This window comes from Rhamphochromis sp. 'chilingali', assembly GCF_963969265.1.
Source record: "Rhamphochromis sp. 'chilingali' genome assembly, chromosome: 16".
Taxonomy (NCBI): domain Eukaryota; kingdom Metazoa; phylum Chordata; class Actinopteri; order Cichliformes; family Cichlidae; genus Rhamphochromis; species Rhamphochromis sp. 'chilingali'.
Window position 1 is genome coordinate 35,802,971 of NC_137943.1, and position 18,335 is coordinate 35,821,305.

At 40.3% G+C, this 18,335-nt stretch overlaps 2 protein-coding genes and 1 long non-coding RNA gene across 8 annotated transcripts in view; all 3 read left to right on the top strand.

Annotated features, from left to right (window-relative positions):
• Positions 1 to 18,335, top strand: part of LOC308412493 (uncharacterized protein) — a 199,543-nt gene that overhangs the window by 60,017 nt on the left and 121,191 nt on the right. The window lies entirely within an intron of this gene.
• Positions 1 to 18,335, top strand: part of LOC308412517 — a 66,602-nt gene that overhangs the window by 37,801 nt on the left and 10,466 nt on the right. The window contains exon 2 of the long non-coding RNA XR_013974586.1: positions 762 to 1,264. This is a non-coding gene — a long non-coding RNA (uncharacterized lncRNA). The remainder of the gene's footprint in view (positions 1 to 761; positions 1,265 to 18,335) is intronic.
• Positions 1,221 to 16,430, top strand: LOC308412496 (uncharacterized protein). 3 transcript variants are annotated; one of them, XM_080906905.1, is made up of 3 exons: positions 1,224 to 1,470; positions 13,976 to 14,206; positions 16,054 to 16,430. In XM_080906905.1, the coding sequence occupies exons 1-3, from the start codon at positions 1,299 to 1,301 to the stop codon at positions 16,209 to 16,211; spliced, it is 561 nt and encodes a 186-aa protein (XP_080763031.1). In that variant the 5' UTR covers positions 1,224 to 1,298; the 3' UTR covers positions 16,212 to 16,430. The 3 variants fall into 3 exon arrangements, with proteins under 3 accessions (XP_080763030.1, XP_080763031.1, XP_080763032.1); XM_080906906.1 differs by having other exon boundaries at positions 1,226 to 1,470; positions 15,890 to 16,194; XM_080906904.1 differs by having other exon boundaries at positions 1,221 to 1,470; positions 13,976 to 16,196.

The following is an 18,335-nucleotide window of genomic DNA, read 5'->3' on the forward strand; positions in this document are numbered from 1 at the left end:
CCTTAACGCTTTCCATCAATGTGATCAAACAAGTAAAGACTGTAATTCTGACTGGAGAGAAGTTTAACAGTGTGTGGCTCCCTCTAGTGGATGTTGTGGAGTATTCTGTTGTCTTTGCTCCAAAGGTTTTTGTACAGAGTTTTGCTGTTTCCTGTCACTGTGGGCTGCAGAGCACAGTAGTACACAGCAGAGTCAGACAGCTGAAGCTTCTGGATCTTCAGAGGAACTGATCTGATGCTGGAATCCAGTGTGGATGAAAATCTCTCCTTGAACTCGTCTGCTGTGTTTCCATCATCCCTGCTAACACGGCTCAGGATGAATTTGGGGCTGTTGTTTCCATCCTGTTTGTACCAGAAGAAATAATTATTTGATGAGCTGGTGTTATACTGACAGCCAAGTGTCACTGTGCCTCCTGCAGCAGCAGTCTCTTCTCCTTTCACTTGCAGCACGTTGTCTTTTTGTGCTCTGCATTCTGTAAAACACCAACAAACAGTATCAGTGTGCTGTTAAAGAATCACGTCAATGTTGATATCAAAGAAACAGAGTTGTGTTCATACCGAGGCACATAGCAGCCAGCAGCACTGAGATGAACAGAGGCGTCATATCTGCAGTGTAGAGTAACTGTGAGCTACAGCAAGTATAAAGAAGCTGTGATCTCTCTGTTTAGTCTTCATCAACACTAAGTTGGTGGATTAGAAGGAGGAGCCTGATCACAGTGACAGGACTCATTCACAGCGCTGTGTTATTCCCCCTGCTGACAGCTTCACACTCAGCACGTCTTTCTGCTGCTCTGCTTTGCTTGGAGATCTTGCAGCAGGAAGTCTATAAAGTGAAATCTATCCGTTGGTAGTTTGATCTACCTCTCCTTCAATGCACATGTTGAAGAGTCCCTGGATAAGACTGATGTTCACAGCTGTTCTTTCTGTCAGCTCCAACCTGTCTGATTGTTCTCCTCTGAGCTCTCTCATCACCAAACTAATGCTCACCGGTTTTAGTTTCACACAATGCAACAATGCTTATGGCAAAAGGATAATTTGTTTTTGATGGATCTGTTTTCTCTTCGCACTGTAGCCTTGCTGCTTAGAATCTGTTCATTTACTGCAACGGTGAGTTTAAAAATGTACACATAGGAACTAAAGGCAACACGTGTGCTCTGCCGGAAGCTCACCACGTGACACCAGGCGGAAGAAAACAAAGGAAAGGCGCTAATACCGTTAGCTTTCCACGTGTGTGTGCCTGAGCACAGGGACTGTTGTGTTGTTGTGTGTGAGCTGAGTGTGTGAGCCGCGGCAGCAACGATGCCTTCAGTTCAGTATCTGAGAGAGTTCATCAACGAGCGACTAACTGCTGCTGCTGAACAAATATTCTTGGAGTTTGAAAAAACGATCGTCCAGTACGAGGAAGAGATCGACCGTCAGCGCAGACTGCTGGATATCACCTGGAAACCCCAAATCAAGCTGCACAGGACAGGTGAGTGTCCCTCTGAGGGAGGATCCTGATCACAGCTCTGCGGGACGTTTCTGATTGTGAGGACTTTTTGGAGATGTGAGCTAACAAAGAGCAAACAGAGGACAGGACTGCGCTGCGCTGCATTCAAACAGCAGGCGCTGAAATCAGCCTGGATTTCTCTCCTGATTATTTAGTGAAACAAAGTTAGGATTAGAAGATTTGTGAGTCTGGTTCAGAGGGGGGCCCATGTGCCGAAAAGCCCCCGGACGTGTCGTGGTTGCATTCCGACCTGGTCCGTTTCCTCCCCGCTCAGTCCCGCTTTTCCTTTCTATAGAATAGTTAATGTAATGCTTTGTAATCAGGCCGGATTTGAGCATTTATTCAACCTGAATTCATCAATGAATGGGTTTGTTTAGGCGGAATCATTTTAAACAGCTTCATGTTTCCTGTTAAGCTTTTTTTTTAAGTGAATTTTATTCATCAACAACAATATAAACAAATACGGCAACATTAGTTGTGCAATACATCTGTATATACACAAGGCTGAGCACAGTAGCGGTTTTAGATATGGGCGACACGGGCGGTTGCCCGGGGCGGTATCACGGGTATTGGCACAAAAAAAAAAATTGCTGGTACTCATGCTGCCCGACGTCAGCCAGCGCATAGTGGGAATGTCACAGGCACCGATCGGTTTTCTATCGCCCATTTGCTGGGAGTAAGGGCGCCCCCCCGTTTGCGAGGTGCGCCCGCTGCTGGCGGCACAGGGAGGAGAGGGCGGGGCGGCGGGGGAGTCTCTGGCTGGAGCAGCGTCTAATAACCAACTCGCAAAATCAAACAAAATAAAAACAAAGCAACAAACACGAAAACACCAGACATCTCCGCTACAGACAGTCCAGCATATAGAGTCGAGACGACGAGGCTCCAGTTACAGCAGTGCAAGTAAACAAACAATATATATAAGAAAATAAATATACACTTTAGGACTCGGGGTAAAGGATCAATAACAATTTAAAATTTACAGTTTGATGATTTAAAGTCTCCACACAACCCGTCGAAAGGGGAGGGGCCTGCTGCTTCCAAATAGAGCGTATTTCATTCATAATGATGTAAATCCAAGCTCATTATGGATTCATGATCTGAATCCTGGGTTGTGACAAAGTGAATCTGTGAACTAAGGTGTAGGTCTGTTAGATCATGTTGTGGTGATCCTCGAGTTGAGGGATTTGTGTTCATACTGGAGTGCAAAATTAAAACCAAGATGGACAAGAAAAGTTCAAAGCCATCAGGTGCTCAGTTTAGAAAAAAGAGAAAAGAAGAGGAGGAGAAACGAGCAAAGATGCAGGTAAGCAGATGTGTGATTGGATAATGGCAGGTTATCCTGAAACTATCAGAATACTTTATTAATCCCTAAGGAAATTATGTGGGTTACAGTTGCTCCAAGAAGAAATGGTAAAAATATTAACAGTAACAGACTAAACTCCAAACAATACATTATGTTACAGATTTTAATATTAATCAGTCATTGTTAATTGTTGATTTGTCCTGTTCTCATTGTATGACGAATTATGATGGCCGTTTGGTAGCTGTTTGCATACAATGCATACTCTCTCTCTTCGTGTGTGTGTGTGTGTGTGTGTGTACAACAGTTTTATGTTAATGTACAATCCTTAATGTTTTGTCTGTGTGTGTGGGGGGGGGGGGATTAAATGATTTTTAGGATGGAAAATATGTTATACAGAAAAAAGAATATATCGCAATATTTATCGTTACCGCACATGCTTCTAATTATACCGTGATATGGATCGTGGGTCATATCGCCCAGCCCTAGTTAGTCGCCAAACCAACACCAACTACATTTTTAAATCTTAATATACAATGAGTAACAGTAGGGTGGACATTAGGTAAGGCTGCACTTTTAGCAGCGATCTCTTATAGAAAACCTTTCTGCACATATATAAAAAAGGTCAGCAGCTCCAAACCGTAGTGAAGGGAGTCCTGGCTAATATGTCGGGTTCCTTGTTGGGCTCATAGCCGAAAACTAGCTTTAATATGTTGTCTGGGTCGACTTTGCTAGCGAGAGACAGAGAGAGGCTTTGAAAGGCTGCTCCAACAAAACTTATTGTTTTGGAGGAAAACACGAACACAGTGTACAGTCAAGTCCTAATAGCTTACTTTCAACTGGGCTTGTCAGGCTCTCTTTTTGGCTGCAGTGGTTATTATTATATTTGCATGCTTCCAACTCCCGTTTCTGCTCGGTGACAACTCGTCAACTCTTTTCCCCTCTCCCTTTTCTCCCTCCCTCACGCTCACAGACATGGTGGCTGTAGCTCAGGAGGTAGAGGTGGTCACCTACTGATCGGGAGGTTGGTGGTTTGATCCCTGGCTCTTCCAGTCTGCATGTCAAGATACTAACCCTGGAGTATGAATGTGTGTGAATGTCGTTAGTAAGCACTATGTATAGATAAAGTGCTTGTGAGAATGGGTATGATTGGGTGAATGAGGCATGTTGTATAGAGCGCTTTGAGTACTCCGTGAGAGTACAAAAACGCTATATAAGAATCAGACCATTTACATAACTGGTATGGCAGTCCATTCTCCCTGCAGCACAGACTACACTGCCCATGAGGCTATATTCTTTAGGATTATGCCTGTAACACTCCAACTATTGCCTTCATATTAAAAAATTTTTTGAATAATAATTAAAAAAATTTTTTTAAATTATTAAAAAATATTTCTTCACTTCATGGGCTGCAAGATTGAGACACAGGCATTAGAGCCTCTTAATGCGGGTTTTGTTTGGGTTTCCACCGATGTGGAATTACCAAAAATAGAGAGGGCAGAGCCTAACATGAAACAGGAAAAGACTGCAGTGTAATCCATTTATTTCAACAAAGTAACTGTATTCTGAATAACTTTTTAAAAATGGTGACTGTAACAGAATATAGTCACTCAAATTTTGTATTTGAAATACACAATGCCAGTACATGTATTCCGTTACTCCCCAACACTGATTATCTGACTTACTGTGGCTTTTAAAGTAATGATTAAGTTAGCGCAGACCTGTGGTACAAAGCTTACAAGTAGAGAGGTTTACCATATTTACCGCCAAGTCTTGTCCCATGGAGGTGTTCCGTGGAGGACCCAACTCCATGGGACAAGACTCAACGGTCAATCTGCATCTAAAGGACAAAGGTCACTCTTTCAGGGATACCAATGTACACATATTGGACAGAGAAGATTAATGGTTTGAATGAGTAAAAGAAGCCATTTATATCCACTGTGCACGACCATCTTTGAACAGAGAAGGTGATTTACGACACTGTGCCATCTATAATCCAGTTTTGAGATCCCTTCCCAGACGCCTAAACTCCCACTCACATCCTGGGCCATCTGACCTCAGGACATCACATGATAAGGTAGACCTACATCCGTTTTTACACCTTGGCTCATGTGATTAGGTAGAGGATCATTAGGGGGTCCACTGTCCCTCTCAGGGAGGAGGGGGGCACTCCCACAGGGCTGAAATCTGGGACTCCCCACCACTTGACCCTAGAACTGAAGAAGCTTCTCAGATGAGAGGTGAAACGTCTTCAAGCAACTTAAAGGAGTCCTGACACTTTTTTCCATGCTCCTTAGACCACTGAGGCAGTTAAATAACTCCTTGGTGGCAGAGCCCCTAGGGTGGATGAGGTCCACCCCAGGGGCTTTAATGCTTCAATCTTAAATATGATCAACCTATCTCTAATAATCAGCTATGTAGCACAGGCCTTCAAGCTGGCTGTAGTTAAACCTTTACTCAAAAAGCATCTCTAGACCCAGCAGTCTTAGCTAGTTATAGGCCAATCTCCAACCTTCCTTTCATATCAAACATCCTTGAAAGAGTAGTTGTCAAACAGCTAACAGATCATCTGCAGAGGTTTATTTGAAGAGTTTCAGTCAGGTTTCAGAGCTCATCACAGCACAGAAACAGCTTTAGTGAAGGTTACAAATGATCTTGAATTGAATTGAATTGAAATTTATTTCAGTCAACAACAACAACAGATTATAATTTTACATAAAAGTACTCAAACAGAAACCGAAAAAGGAATAGGCTGAAGCCTTATGGCTTATACTTATCCTATCCCTTACCCCCATAGAAATAATCAAATCCATAACCAAGAAAATAAATAGCATTGATAAATAAGTTGTATAACAGTTTGAAAAGAAATCAATGATAAATCAAGAAATTAAATCAACACAAAAAAAATTTAACAAACCAAATTTCTATAACCTTGTATAATACTAAGTTTTTAAAATCTTCCTGAAGAATGACAAAGAAAAACACATCTTCAGTTCATCATTAAGTCCATTCCATAATTTCACTCCCAAAACTGACACACATCTATACTTAACATTGGTTCTCACTTTAGGCATTTCAAACTTATAAGACCCCCTCAAATCATATTTTCCATCTCTTAGTTGAAACATACTTAAAATACAAATTGGAACATTCTTTTTCATGACACGATATATCATTTCTAAAGTTTTAGAATATATAATGTCCATGAATTTTAACATAGATGATCCTACAAAAAACTGGTTGGTGGACTCCCTATATCCAACTTTATTTATTATTCTAATAGCTCTTTTTTGCAATTTAAATATTGAATCCAAATATGTTTTGTATGTGTTCCCCCAAATTTCTGCACAGTAGGTCATATAAGGCAAACAAAGGGAAGTATACAATAAATAAAGGCAGTTCTTATTCAAAAAATCTCTTGTTTTATAAAGAATAGAAATAGACATGGATAATTTTCGTTTCACATGTTCTATGTGGGGCTTCCAACAAAGTTTATCATCAATAATTACTCCTAAAAATTTTGTCTCATATACTCTTTCAATTTCAACATTATTTAAATTCAATTCTACTTTAATATTACTTTTACTACCTCCAAATAACATAAATTTTGTTTTACTTTCATTCAATGATAGTTTATTAAATACAAACCATCTATTTAACTTCATGAGTTCTGTTTCTACTGTTTTCAGTAATTTCTTTATGTCTTTTCCTGAGCAAAATAAGTTTGTATCATCAGCAAACATCACATATTTTAAAGTATCACTGGCTGTACAAATATCATTTATATAAAGTAAAAATAACTTAGGTCCCAAAACAGATCCTTGCGGAACTCCACAAGTTACTTTTCTAAGTTTAGATTTCATGTTATTAATACTCACATATTGGAACCTATTATTCAAGTAACTATTTAACCAAAATTGTACAACACCTCTTAAACCATACCTTTCACACTTCTGTAAAAGTAAAGAATGATCTATCGTATCAAAGGCTTTACGTAAATCAATGAACACACCTATTCCAAACTGTTTTTCATCCACAGCCGTTGCAATATTTTCAATAAATTCCATCACAGCTAGAGATGTTGAGCGATTTCTTCTGAACCCATACTGATGATCATTCAATAAATCATATTTATCAATAAAAGAATCTAGTTTGTTTGCAAATAGTTTTTCAAGAATCTTTGAAAACTGAGGCAGCAAAGATACCGGTCTATAGTTTGACACAATCTGTTTATCACCAGTTTTATATAGTGGGATCACTTTGGCAATTTTCATTTTATCTGGAAAAATTCCAGTTTGAAATGATTTGTTACAAATATATGTTAACGGCTGAAGGACACTATGAAGAACTTCTTTAATTAGTGACATGTCAAGTTCATCACAATCCGTGGATTTTTTACTCTTGAATTTACTCACCACTTCTACAATGTCACTCTCACAGACTCCACCAAGAAACATTGAGTTACATTTACAAGAAGTAGAATCTACTTCATCATTTCCTCCTGGTACAGAAATCTCTTTTGCCAAGTTGGGACCTACATTAACAAAGTAATCATTAAATTCATTAACTATGCTCTCAGTATTCTCAATCACTACGTTACCTCTTGTTACAATATGTGTTGGAGAACATGTATTATGTTGATTTTTTATTATCCTATTTAATACACTCCAGGTAGCCTTAATATTACTTTTATGTTTTTGAAGCAGCTGTTCATAATATCTTTTCTTTTCATATCGCATAATAGATGTTAATTTATTTCGATATTTCTTATATTTGTCTTCATTTTCCTTTGTTCTATGTGTCAAAAAAAATCCTGTATAACCTATTTTTCTTTTTACAGGCTCTTTCCAGACCTTGTGTAAACCATGATTTTTTCTTTTTATAATTTTTAGAAAACTTTTTAATTGGACAATGGCTGTCATAGATTGACAAAAATATATCCAAAAACGCATTGTAAGCATCATTAGTGTCTTCCACATAAACATTTTGCCAGTCATAATTTTCTAAGTCTGTTTTAAAAGCCGTAATTTGTTCTGGTGTTTTTATTCTACCACTGTAATCCATTTTCTTTTCCTCTTGAAAATGAAGTTGATTGTTGTAAATGGTAAATGGCCTGTATTTATATAGCGCTTTACTAGTCCCTATGGACCCCAAAGCGCTTTACATATCCAGTCATCCACCCATTCACACACACATTCACACACTGGTGATGGCAAGCTACATTGTAGCCACAGCCACCCTGGGGCGCACTGATAGAGGCGAGGCTGCTGGACACTGGCGCCACCGGGCCCTCTGACCACCACCAGTAGGCAACGGGTGAAGTGTCTCGCCCAAGGACACAACGACCGAGACTGTCCGAGCCGGTGCTCGAACCGGCAACCTTCCGATTACAAGGCGAACTCCCAACTCTTGAGCCACAATCGCCAATGATTGTTCATTTCAAACACTGAAAAGACTTCTTATCTTCTTATGGCCTCTGACAGTGGACTCATCTCTGTGCTTGTCCTGCTAGACCTTAGTGCAGCGTTCGATACTGTCGACCATAATATCCTATTAGAGCGATTAGAACATGCTGTAGGTATTACAGGTACTGCACTGCAGTGGTTTGTATCATATCTATCTAATAGACTCCAGTTTGTGCATGTAAATGGAGAGTCCTCTTCACACACTGAGGTTAATTATGGAGTTCCACAGGGTTCAGTGCTAGGACCAATTCTGTTTACATTATACATGCTTCCCTTAGGCAGCATCATTAGAAGACATAGCATACATTTACACTGCTATGCCGAAGACACCCAGCTCTATCTGTCCATGAAGCCAGATAACACACACCAATGAGTTAAACTGCAGGAATGTCTTAAAGACATAAAGACCTGGATGGCCGCTAACTTTCTGCTTCTTAATTCAGATCAAACTGAGGTTATTGTACTCGGCCCTGAAAAGCCTAGAAATATGGTATCTAACCAGATTCTTACTCTGGATGGCATTACCTTGGCCTCCAGTAACACTGTGAGGAACCTTGGAGTCATTTTTGACCAGGACATGTCCTTCAACACACATATTAAACAAATATGTAAGACTGCTTTCTTCCATTTGTGCAACATCTCTAAAGTTAGAAATATCCTGTCTCAGAGTGACGCTGAAAAACTAGTTCATGCATTTATTACTTCCAGGCTGGACGACTGTAATTCATTATTATCAGGAAGTCCTAAAAACTCCCTGAAAAGCCTTCAGTTAATCCAAAATGCTGCAGCAAGAGTCCTGACAGGGACTAGAAAGAGAGAGCATATTTCTCCTGTATTGGCTTCCCTTCATTGGCTTCCTGTTAAATCCAGAATTCAAAATCCTGCTCCTCACATACAAGGTCTTAAATAATCAGGCCCCATCTTATCTTAATGACCTTGTAGTACCATATCACCCTATTAGAGCACTTCGCTCTCACACTGCAGGCCTACTTGTTGTGCCTAGAGTATTTAAAAGTAGAATGGGAGGGAGAGCCTTCAGTTCTCAGGCCCCTCTTCTGTGGAACCAGCCTCCAGTTTGGATTCAGGAGACAGACACTATCTCTACTTTTAAGATTAGGCTTCAAACTTTCCTTTTTGCTAAAGCATATGGGGCAGGGATAGCTCAGTAGGTAAAGTGGTCGCCCCATGATCGGAAGGTCGGCGGTTCGAATCCACTTAACGGCTACCCTGAGGTACCCCTGAGCAAGGTACCGTCCCTACACACTGCTCCCCGGGCGCCTGCTTAGTGGGCTGCCCACTGCTTCACTGAGTGAATGGGTCAAATGCAGAGAAAAACAAGTAATTTCCCCATGGGGATCAATAAAGTATCCATTATTATTATTATTATTATTATTATTATATAGTTAGGGCTGGACCAGGTGATCCTGAATCCTCCCTTAGTTATGCTGCAATAGATGTAGGCTGCCGGGGGATTCCCATGATGCATTGAGTTTTTCCTTTCCAGTCATCTTTCTCACTCACTATGTGTTAACAGACCTCTGTGCATTGAATCATATCTGTTATTAATCTCTGTCTCTCTTCCACAGCATGTCTTTATCCTGTCTTCCTTCTCTCACCCCAACCAATCACAGCAGATGGCCGCCCCTCCCTGAGCCTGGTTCTGCCGGAGGTTTCTTCCTGTTAAAAGGGAGTTTTTCCTTCCCACTGTTGCCAAAGTGCTTGCTCATAGGGGGTCATATGATTGTTGGGTTTTTCTCTGTATCTATTATTGTACGATCTACTGTACATCTTTAAGAAGGGGGACCGGAGGGTGTGTTCCAACTGTAGGGAAATCGCACTCCTCGGCCTCCATGGGAAGGTCTATGCCAGGTTGCTGGAAAGGAGAGTCCATCCGTTAGTCAAACCTTGAGTACAGGAGGAACAATGCTGTTTTCATCCTAGTCGTGGAACACTGTATAGATCCTTCTCAATGATACTTGAGGGTGCATGGGAGTTTGCCCAACCAGTCTACGTGTGTTTTGGTGATTTGGAGAGAGATTCCCAGGGTCTTCTGTGGGGGTGCTCCGGGAATATGGGGTGACTGGCTGGCAATAAGTCGGACTCGTTCCTGGTGGGTGATGGGCTCCGGCAGGGCTGCCCTTTGTTCGTTATTATATCCCCCCAAAAAAATCAAAATGTATTTCTATAGCACATAAAAATACAACAAAGTTGACCAAAGTGTTTCACAGTCGGTCAGAGCAATACCATAAGACAGAATTAAAAAAAGAAACAGTTTAAAGGAGGGCAGGAAACAATATGACAATTGTTTGAAACACAAACTGGCCACGAAATAACATACTAGTTTAAATCAAAAGCGACACTAAAATAATAAGTTTTAAGACACAATTTAAAAGACTGGATGGACTCGGAGGAACGAATATAAGGAGGGAGGTTATTCTAGAGTCTGGGAGCTACGACAGCAAAGGCCCGATCACCTCTGGACTTCAGACAAGACCTTGGTTGCATCAGGAGCATTTGATTGGAAGATCTAAGTGCCTTATTAGGGATATACAAATGAACGAGTTCACATAGATAGCTGGGATCCAAATTATTTAAAATTTTAAAGGTAAGCAAAAGAATTTTGAAATTGATACAATAATCAACAAGGAGCCCATGTAGGTTGGCTAAAACTGGTGTGATGTGGACATAATTTCTAGTACCAGTTAAGAGACACGCAGCTGCGTTTTGAACTAACTGGAGCCGGTGAATAGAGAAAAATAGAAGGCCCAAGTAGAGAGAGTTACAGTAGTCTAATTTGGAAGTGATAAAAGCGTGAATGAGCTTTTCAAGGACCTTCAAAGTGAGGTATAGTTTAGCTTTAGATGTCTGACGCAGGTGGTAGAAACTTTTTTTTTCCCACAGGAGAGAGCTGTTTCTTGAGTTTAAAAGAGCTGCCCAGGAAAACACCAAGGTTTCTAACAGTGGGTGAGAGATGGCTAGCAAGGAGCCCTAAGGCATCAGTTAGTTGTTCCAGCGGGGTGTGACTATCAAAAACTATAACTTCTGTCTTATCCTCGTTCAGTGTGAGCGAGCTACATGATAACCAAGTTTTGGCCTCATTTAGACAGTCAAATAGGGGTTGCAAGGAAGTAGAGACATCCGATGTCAAAGGGAAATAAAATTGTATGTCGTCGGCGTAGCAGTGAAAGGAAGTGTAATCCCAACGGCAGCATGTGTTCTTTTTCTTTATAATGGGTTGCACGACAGCGTGCTTAAATACTGACGGTACACAACCTGATGACAGTGATATATTCAGTAACAGTTGGATACAGGGACCAACAGTGGGCAAAGCTTCCTTAAGAAAACGAGAGGGAAGGATATCATGGGGGGAATTCGAGATTTTGAGATGATCAATTATAGCTGTTAAATCAGAATCAGACAGTGGCTGGAACTGTTGAAAGACAGTCAAGCATTCAGGGACTGGAACAGGGTCAGAAACTAACAATGATGGAGATGAGAGAGATGCCCTCAGAACTGAAATTTTGCCAGTGAAATATTTAAAAATTTATTACAAAGTACAGGGGAGGCATCCCTATAAGTAAAGGGGCAAGGGTTTATCAAGAAATTAAAAATACTAAAAAGGGCTTGGGGATTATGGCAGTTAGACCTAATAATACCAGAGAAGAAGGTAGATTTGGCAGCATGTCCAGCGAGACATGGAGTTTATCTTTTTTCCATTTTTGCTCAGTGTGCCGGCATTCACACCTAAGGGCGCGGGTAGTGTCATTAAGCCAGGGTTGGCGTAACAATTCGGCACTTTATGTCCTCAGAGGTGCCACCGAATTAAGAATGTCGGCACATCTAGTATTAAAAAGGTTGGTAAGTTCCTCCGCTGATAAATCCGCAATACCATTAACATCAAAAAGAGGGGAATCAAAAAAAGCAGCAGTGAAATGAGCAATTGACTGAGAGCTCATCTAGCGTGTTTGCCGTAGAGAACCATCACTATACAAATCAACATTGTTAATAACAGTATTAAACAAAATGGTCCGAAATCCTGAGGTTCTCCCAATTTAAAGCGATCACCAATCGGAGAAAAGAAAAGGATAATGTTTAATCGTTTCCCATACAACTTTATCCGTGATGTCTGTGATGCAGATATCCAAACCATTTGACAGTACCAAGTTGAGTGTGTGACCTTTTGTGTGAGTTGGATCACTTACCCACTGGGTGAGATTAAACGAATTAATAAGAGTAAGGAAGTCTTTGACTAGTGAGTCGTCTTTGCAACAAACGTGAATGTTAAAATCCCCAACAATTAAAATACGATCATAGCGTAAGACAACACTCCCCAGTAAGTCAGCAAATTCAGAAATAAAATCCTTAACAAATTTCGGGGGGCAATACACCAAAGCACAAAGAAATGAAGGGATGCGGTTCAGTTCCAATAACTGCACCTCGAAGCTGGGGTACAGAACAGATGACAGCTGCCGACATCGAAATTTGTTTTTAAAAACTGAAGCTAGCCCTCCACCTCTGCCAATGGTTCGGGGTGAGCTCAGAACAGTGAAATTGGGTGGAAGCAGTTCTGAGAATGAAACTTGGCTTCACCAGGGCGAAGCCAAGTATCAGTCAAGAATAACAAGTCAAGTCCGGATGAGCGAATAAAATCATTTAAGACAAAAGTCTTATTAGCCAGTGACCTCATGTTTAACAAGGCCATCTGAAGAGTGGTCACACTGTTGCTGGTGCTCCCCCACCCCAGGGGTGGACAGGATTTCTAGGCTTAGCCAAGTGGCAGAAGGCTTTCACTTGGGTGGGCTCAGAACCTCATCTATGCTTTTTGCGGATGATGTGGTTCTGTTGGCTTCATTGGGTGATGGCCTTCAGCTCACTTTGGAACGCTTCACAGCTGAGTGTGAAGCGGTGGGAATGAGAATCAGCACCTCCAAATCTGAGGCCATGGTCCTCAGCTGGAAAAGGGTAGAGTGCCCAATCTGGGTAGAAGATTAGTTCTTGCCTCAAGTGGAGGAGTTTAACTATCTCGTGGTCTTGTTCACGATTGAAGGGAAAAGGGTGCAGGAGATCAACAGATGGGATTGGTGCTGTGGCCACAGTAATGTGGACGCTGTACCGCTCTGTTGTGGTGAAGAAAGAGCTGACTGTAAACGCGAAGCTCTAAATTTACTGATCAATCTATATCCCTACCCTCACCTATGGTCACGAGCTGTGGGTAGTGACTGAAAGAAAATGATTGTGGATACAAGCGGCGGAAATGAGCTTCCTCCAATGGGTTTGCTAGCCTTTCCCTTAGAGAGAGGATGAGATGGTAAAATGTTCTAAAAGAAAGAAAACAAGGATTGACCAAATAATGTTTTGTATTTTGGTAGTTAGCAGTGTCCATATTCTGCTCTTCTACTGCGACTCCTGCGCTGCTGACTTTTGAAATCATTCTGCTCACTAACTGGCTCAACATTGGCTCAACAGTGCATGGACTGGACAGCCTAACAGGCTAGCTACAGTGCTAAAGAGAAACCTGGAATTGTTGTCATTTTATTCTAAGGTAAATAAAAAGATGTACTAGCTTCATGGAGTGCTTTTTTTTTTAAAGACATCAGCTTGTAGTTTAATGATGGTTTACCCTTATTGCTGTTCTTTAGTTTATTTAAAAGTAAATTTGCTTCTGTTTTTCTGGTATAACATCATATCACTTTCTTTGCGATGTCTCCTTTTGTCCCTCCAGATGTCTTACAGCAACATGTTCCTAAGAAGGAGGTGGTACCGACTGAGCAGCAGCTCTGTAATCAGGATAACAACTCCAGTCTGAAACACGGGAAACCAGAATCTCCACAGATTAAGGAGGAACCGGAGGAACTCTGCAGCAGTCAGGAGGGAGAGCAGCTTATACTGAAGGAGGAGACGGATACCTTTATGGTGACCGCTACTTGCGACAAAAGTGACCAAACCGAAACAGGTGGGCAGCAGCTCCTGTTTCTAAGCTCTGCTGTAGCTGAGAACCAAGATCAGGGACGAAGCGAGAAACTTGATTTACAATCAATTCGATTTACGAACAAAAGTCACAAGAATAAAGAAGACCCGACAACATCAGGGAGTAGGTGTAACTCTGATAAAAGTACAAAGTATCTAAAATGTGATGTTTGTGGAAAAGTATTCCGATATAATTATGAAATGACAAGACATTATAGAATCCACACAGGCGAGAAACCGTATTCATGCACTATTTGTGGCAAAGGTTTCGTATGTACTGGCTCTTTAGCAAAGCACAGAAGAGCTCACACAGGTGAGAAGCCTTATTCTTGTATAACATGTGGGAAAAAGTTTGCTTATAACAGTGATTTACTGAGACACCTGAAGACGCACACTGGTGAGAAACCATATCATTGTAAAAGATGTGGGAAAATGTTTCTATATAATAGTAATTTACTGAAACACATGCGGACTCACACAGGTGAGAAACCATATGGATGTAAAACATGTGGGAAAATGTTTGCTTATAATGGTGATTTACTGAAACACACAAGAGCTCATACAGGTGAAAAGCCATATCATTGTAAAACATGTGGGAAAATGTTCGGATACAGTAGTTCTCTGTTAAAACACATGGGAATTCACACAGGTGTGAAACCACATCATTGTAAAACATGTGGGAAAACGTTTGCTTCTAATAGTGATTTAGTGAAACACACGAGGATGCACACTGGTGAGAGACCATATCATTGTAAAACTTGTGGGAAAGTATTTGCATATAGTAGTTCCTTATTGAAACACATGAGAATGCATACAGGTGTTAAACCATATCATTGTAAAACTTGTGGGAAATCGTTCACCCGTAACTCTATTTTGACAGAACACACAAGAACACACACAGGTGAGAAACCGTATGAATGTAAAACATGTGGGAAAAGGTTTAACTCTAGAACTCATTTGTTGCGCCACATGAAAACTCACGCTAAGCAGTGCACTATCGATACAAGATTATTGGCTTAGTGAGCTGCTTTGAGCTAAAAGTCAGAGGTTTGTGTCACAAAAGTTACTTTTTTAAAATCTGGTTTTAATTACCCTGTTCAGCTATGAATAATTGAAAGAGGTATGAATATAAATACTGATTTAAAGATTATGGTAACTTACACTGAACACATAAGCTGTTAAAGAGCAGGTAAAGTTGAGAGGTTTAACTGGAATGTGCATATATTCATATATATATTCAAGTATGCAGAAAACGTGGAAATGTTGTACTTGATTCTCTGCTGAATCTGCTGCTAAATCTGTTACACTAATTTAATTGTAGCTATTAGAAGATGGATCACAAAAAACAAAACAATTACTTTAGTTTGCAACAAAGTAAAGCAAATATTTTCTTGGGCTTTGGAACTATAAGCTTTAACATTTAAATGGGTCCAGTTTAAAGTATCAGAGCTCTAGTGAGAGCCGAGTGCACACTCTTGTCATATTTTCAGCAAGTGTTTTATTGGTATATTTTCTTTATGTTTTCTATAATTTTTTAATCATTTTATCGACATCTGATAATGTCTGTTTATTCTGACTGAGATTTTAGTTTTGTTAATTCAGTTTATATAAAGGAAGCCTGGTGTGTTGATCTTCATTGATAGTATATGCTTCTTTTTTTTTTCTAAAGGGGGGTGCTCTGTATCGCAAAACTGAAATCTAGGAGCTGTTTCTATGTTTTTCCATCTAAATCTTAAACATGATGCTGTCCACTGTGGTGATGATGTGGTTGACAGTCTATCAGAGAGTAAACCAGTTACACTCTCACCTGTGGTAAATATAATCACTGTTTAGAACAACATTCATGTCTTTGGACTGTGGGAGGAAGCTGGAGTACCCAGAGAGAACATGCAGACTCCACACAGGGAGGCCTGAGCCCACCAGGACCTTCTTACTGTGATGGGACGGTGCAAGCCACTGCGACAACGTGCTGCTGGTTTCTTTTTGAATAAATAGAAGATCTTTGTTTTGTTTTAATTGGGGTGGTCTTTTGTATTCATATGTTTTGTTTATTTAGCTCATTTAGTGCATTTATATTAATTTACTGTTAATTTTAAGTTGTTTAAGAATCTAGACTTGCTGTGAGAACCTCAGGTTCAAAGATAGATAGGTGTAAGCGTAACATTTTCATTTCTTGTTCTGCACGCATTAAATAAAGCACTAAACCTGTAGTTAAACTCTCCTGTACTCATTGTATATGACCAAAAGGTTTCTTAAATGTCTGCCTTCAGTAAATACAGATTTTTTTCTGTCTAAATCAGGTCTTTATTTGAGGCTTCTAAGCAGTAAATTGCTAATCCTTTTCTTGCTCTCTCTCTCTCTCTCTCTCTCTCTCTCTCTCTCTCTCTCTCTCTCTCTCTCTCTCTCTCTCTCTCTCTCTCTTTCTTTATGTATGTACCTATGTATGAAAGCCATAATAAAAATGTGGAAATATAGTGTATATACAGTATCATGTATATTTTACAAAGCCTCTTGTTCATGGTTTTGGTTTTCTTTAGTTCTTTGTAATTCTAGTCCTTCCTTACTTAGTATTTATCTTAGCCTGTGTTTAGTCTCTGATCCCATGTCTACTCAGAGTTTTCAGCCTTACACAGTCTTAATGGTCCACAAGGGCCGTGGACCCCATAACCGCTAAGGCCGGAAGTGCGAGGCTTGTGAAATGGGATGGTCTAGCCTCGGTTGCGCTGCCCAGGTTGCCTAGCAACCATGATACTAACAGCTGGAAACGTTTCATACAGCTTTGTTTGACAGAAATGAAGGAGAAAACCTTTTGTTCATTTGTTTCTACATGAGCTTTGTGTGATTTTAATAAGTATCTGAGGCTGAGATCACGGGACTGTGAAAACATGATTATTGGGCTTCATTACTGCACTGAACACCCATTTTAAGATTAGCTAGTAAATAACAATTAGCTAATGTTGTTCATGAGACCAAAGTCCTCTCACTTTGGGTGAATATAATATGGCCAATATTAAAGTTATTACAGCAGTGAACTTGGACTCTGTGTCAAATACTGAGCTTCAGTAAAGATTCAAGTTGCATTTATTCAAATTTCCCATCACCTTAAATCTTCACTCAAAGATAAGTATCTTTGACAGTGTATTTCTAGATGTATTATATATAAGAGACAAATATATTGTTCATTTAATATGTTGGCATTATTACTTTTGGCTCAATGCTTACATATACAGTGGGGCAAAAAAGTATTTAGTCAGCCACCGATTGTGCAAGTTCCCCCACCTAAAATGATGACAGAGGTCAGTAATTTGCACCAGAGGTACACTTCAACTGTGAGAGACAGTTGAAGAACTTCAACTAAACTTTAATCCCTGTTCTTAAACTCACCTATAATGTGAGATAGAAGCAAAAAGAGGTGCAGCAACATGTCTTTGGAGTTATTAAAGCCAGACAGACAGCACATGAACAATGTTCTTCCACTGCAGCACAATGACCAACAAATAATGTCATTGGATGAGCTCAACTTCAATGGGCGGGGCCAGTTTAATAGCTCAGCCAATCAAATAGTTTTGTGCTTCCACAGCAGCTCTGTCTCTGTCTCTGATCTTTACTGCTTCATTTCTCTGTTGTCTTTGTCATCAGTCCAATGACACAAGAATCAGAGGTTTAACAGTGTGTGGCTCCCTCTAGTGGATGTTGTGGAGTATTCTGTTGTCTTTGCTCCAAAGGTTTTTGTACAGAGTTTTGCTGTTTCCTGTCACTGTGGGCTGCAGAGCACAGTAGTACACAGCAGAGTTTGTCACTGCAGCAGAGGAGATGTTGAGATCGATTTGTTTTTGATCATCCACAACTTGAACAGACAGTCCAGAGATTTCTTCTTTCATTACACTTCCTGATCCCAAATGATAGATCAGGAACTCTGGTGGTTTTCCAGGATATTGTCGATACCAGTAAAACTCGTCACTTCCAGTTGCCTTTTTGGAGTATCTATAGGACAGAGTAGCAGTGCTGCCTTCTACACTGAACACTTCTTTGTTGGTTGGAGTGAGATCTTCACAGCTGACACCTAAAGGAACAGAAACATGTTTTATTCTTTTATAAATCATCACAGTTCAAAT

Coding starts and splice junctions, on each gene's coding strand:
- LOC308412496 (XM_080906904.1), top strand. CDS start 1,299: ATGCCTTCAGTTCAGTATCTGAGAGAGTTCATCAACGAGCGACTAACT. Junction 1,471..13,975: donor AATCAAGCTGCACAGGACAG/GTGAGTGTCCCT, acceptor TTGTCCCTCCAG/ATGTCTTACAGCAACATGTT.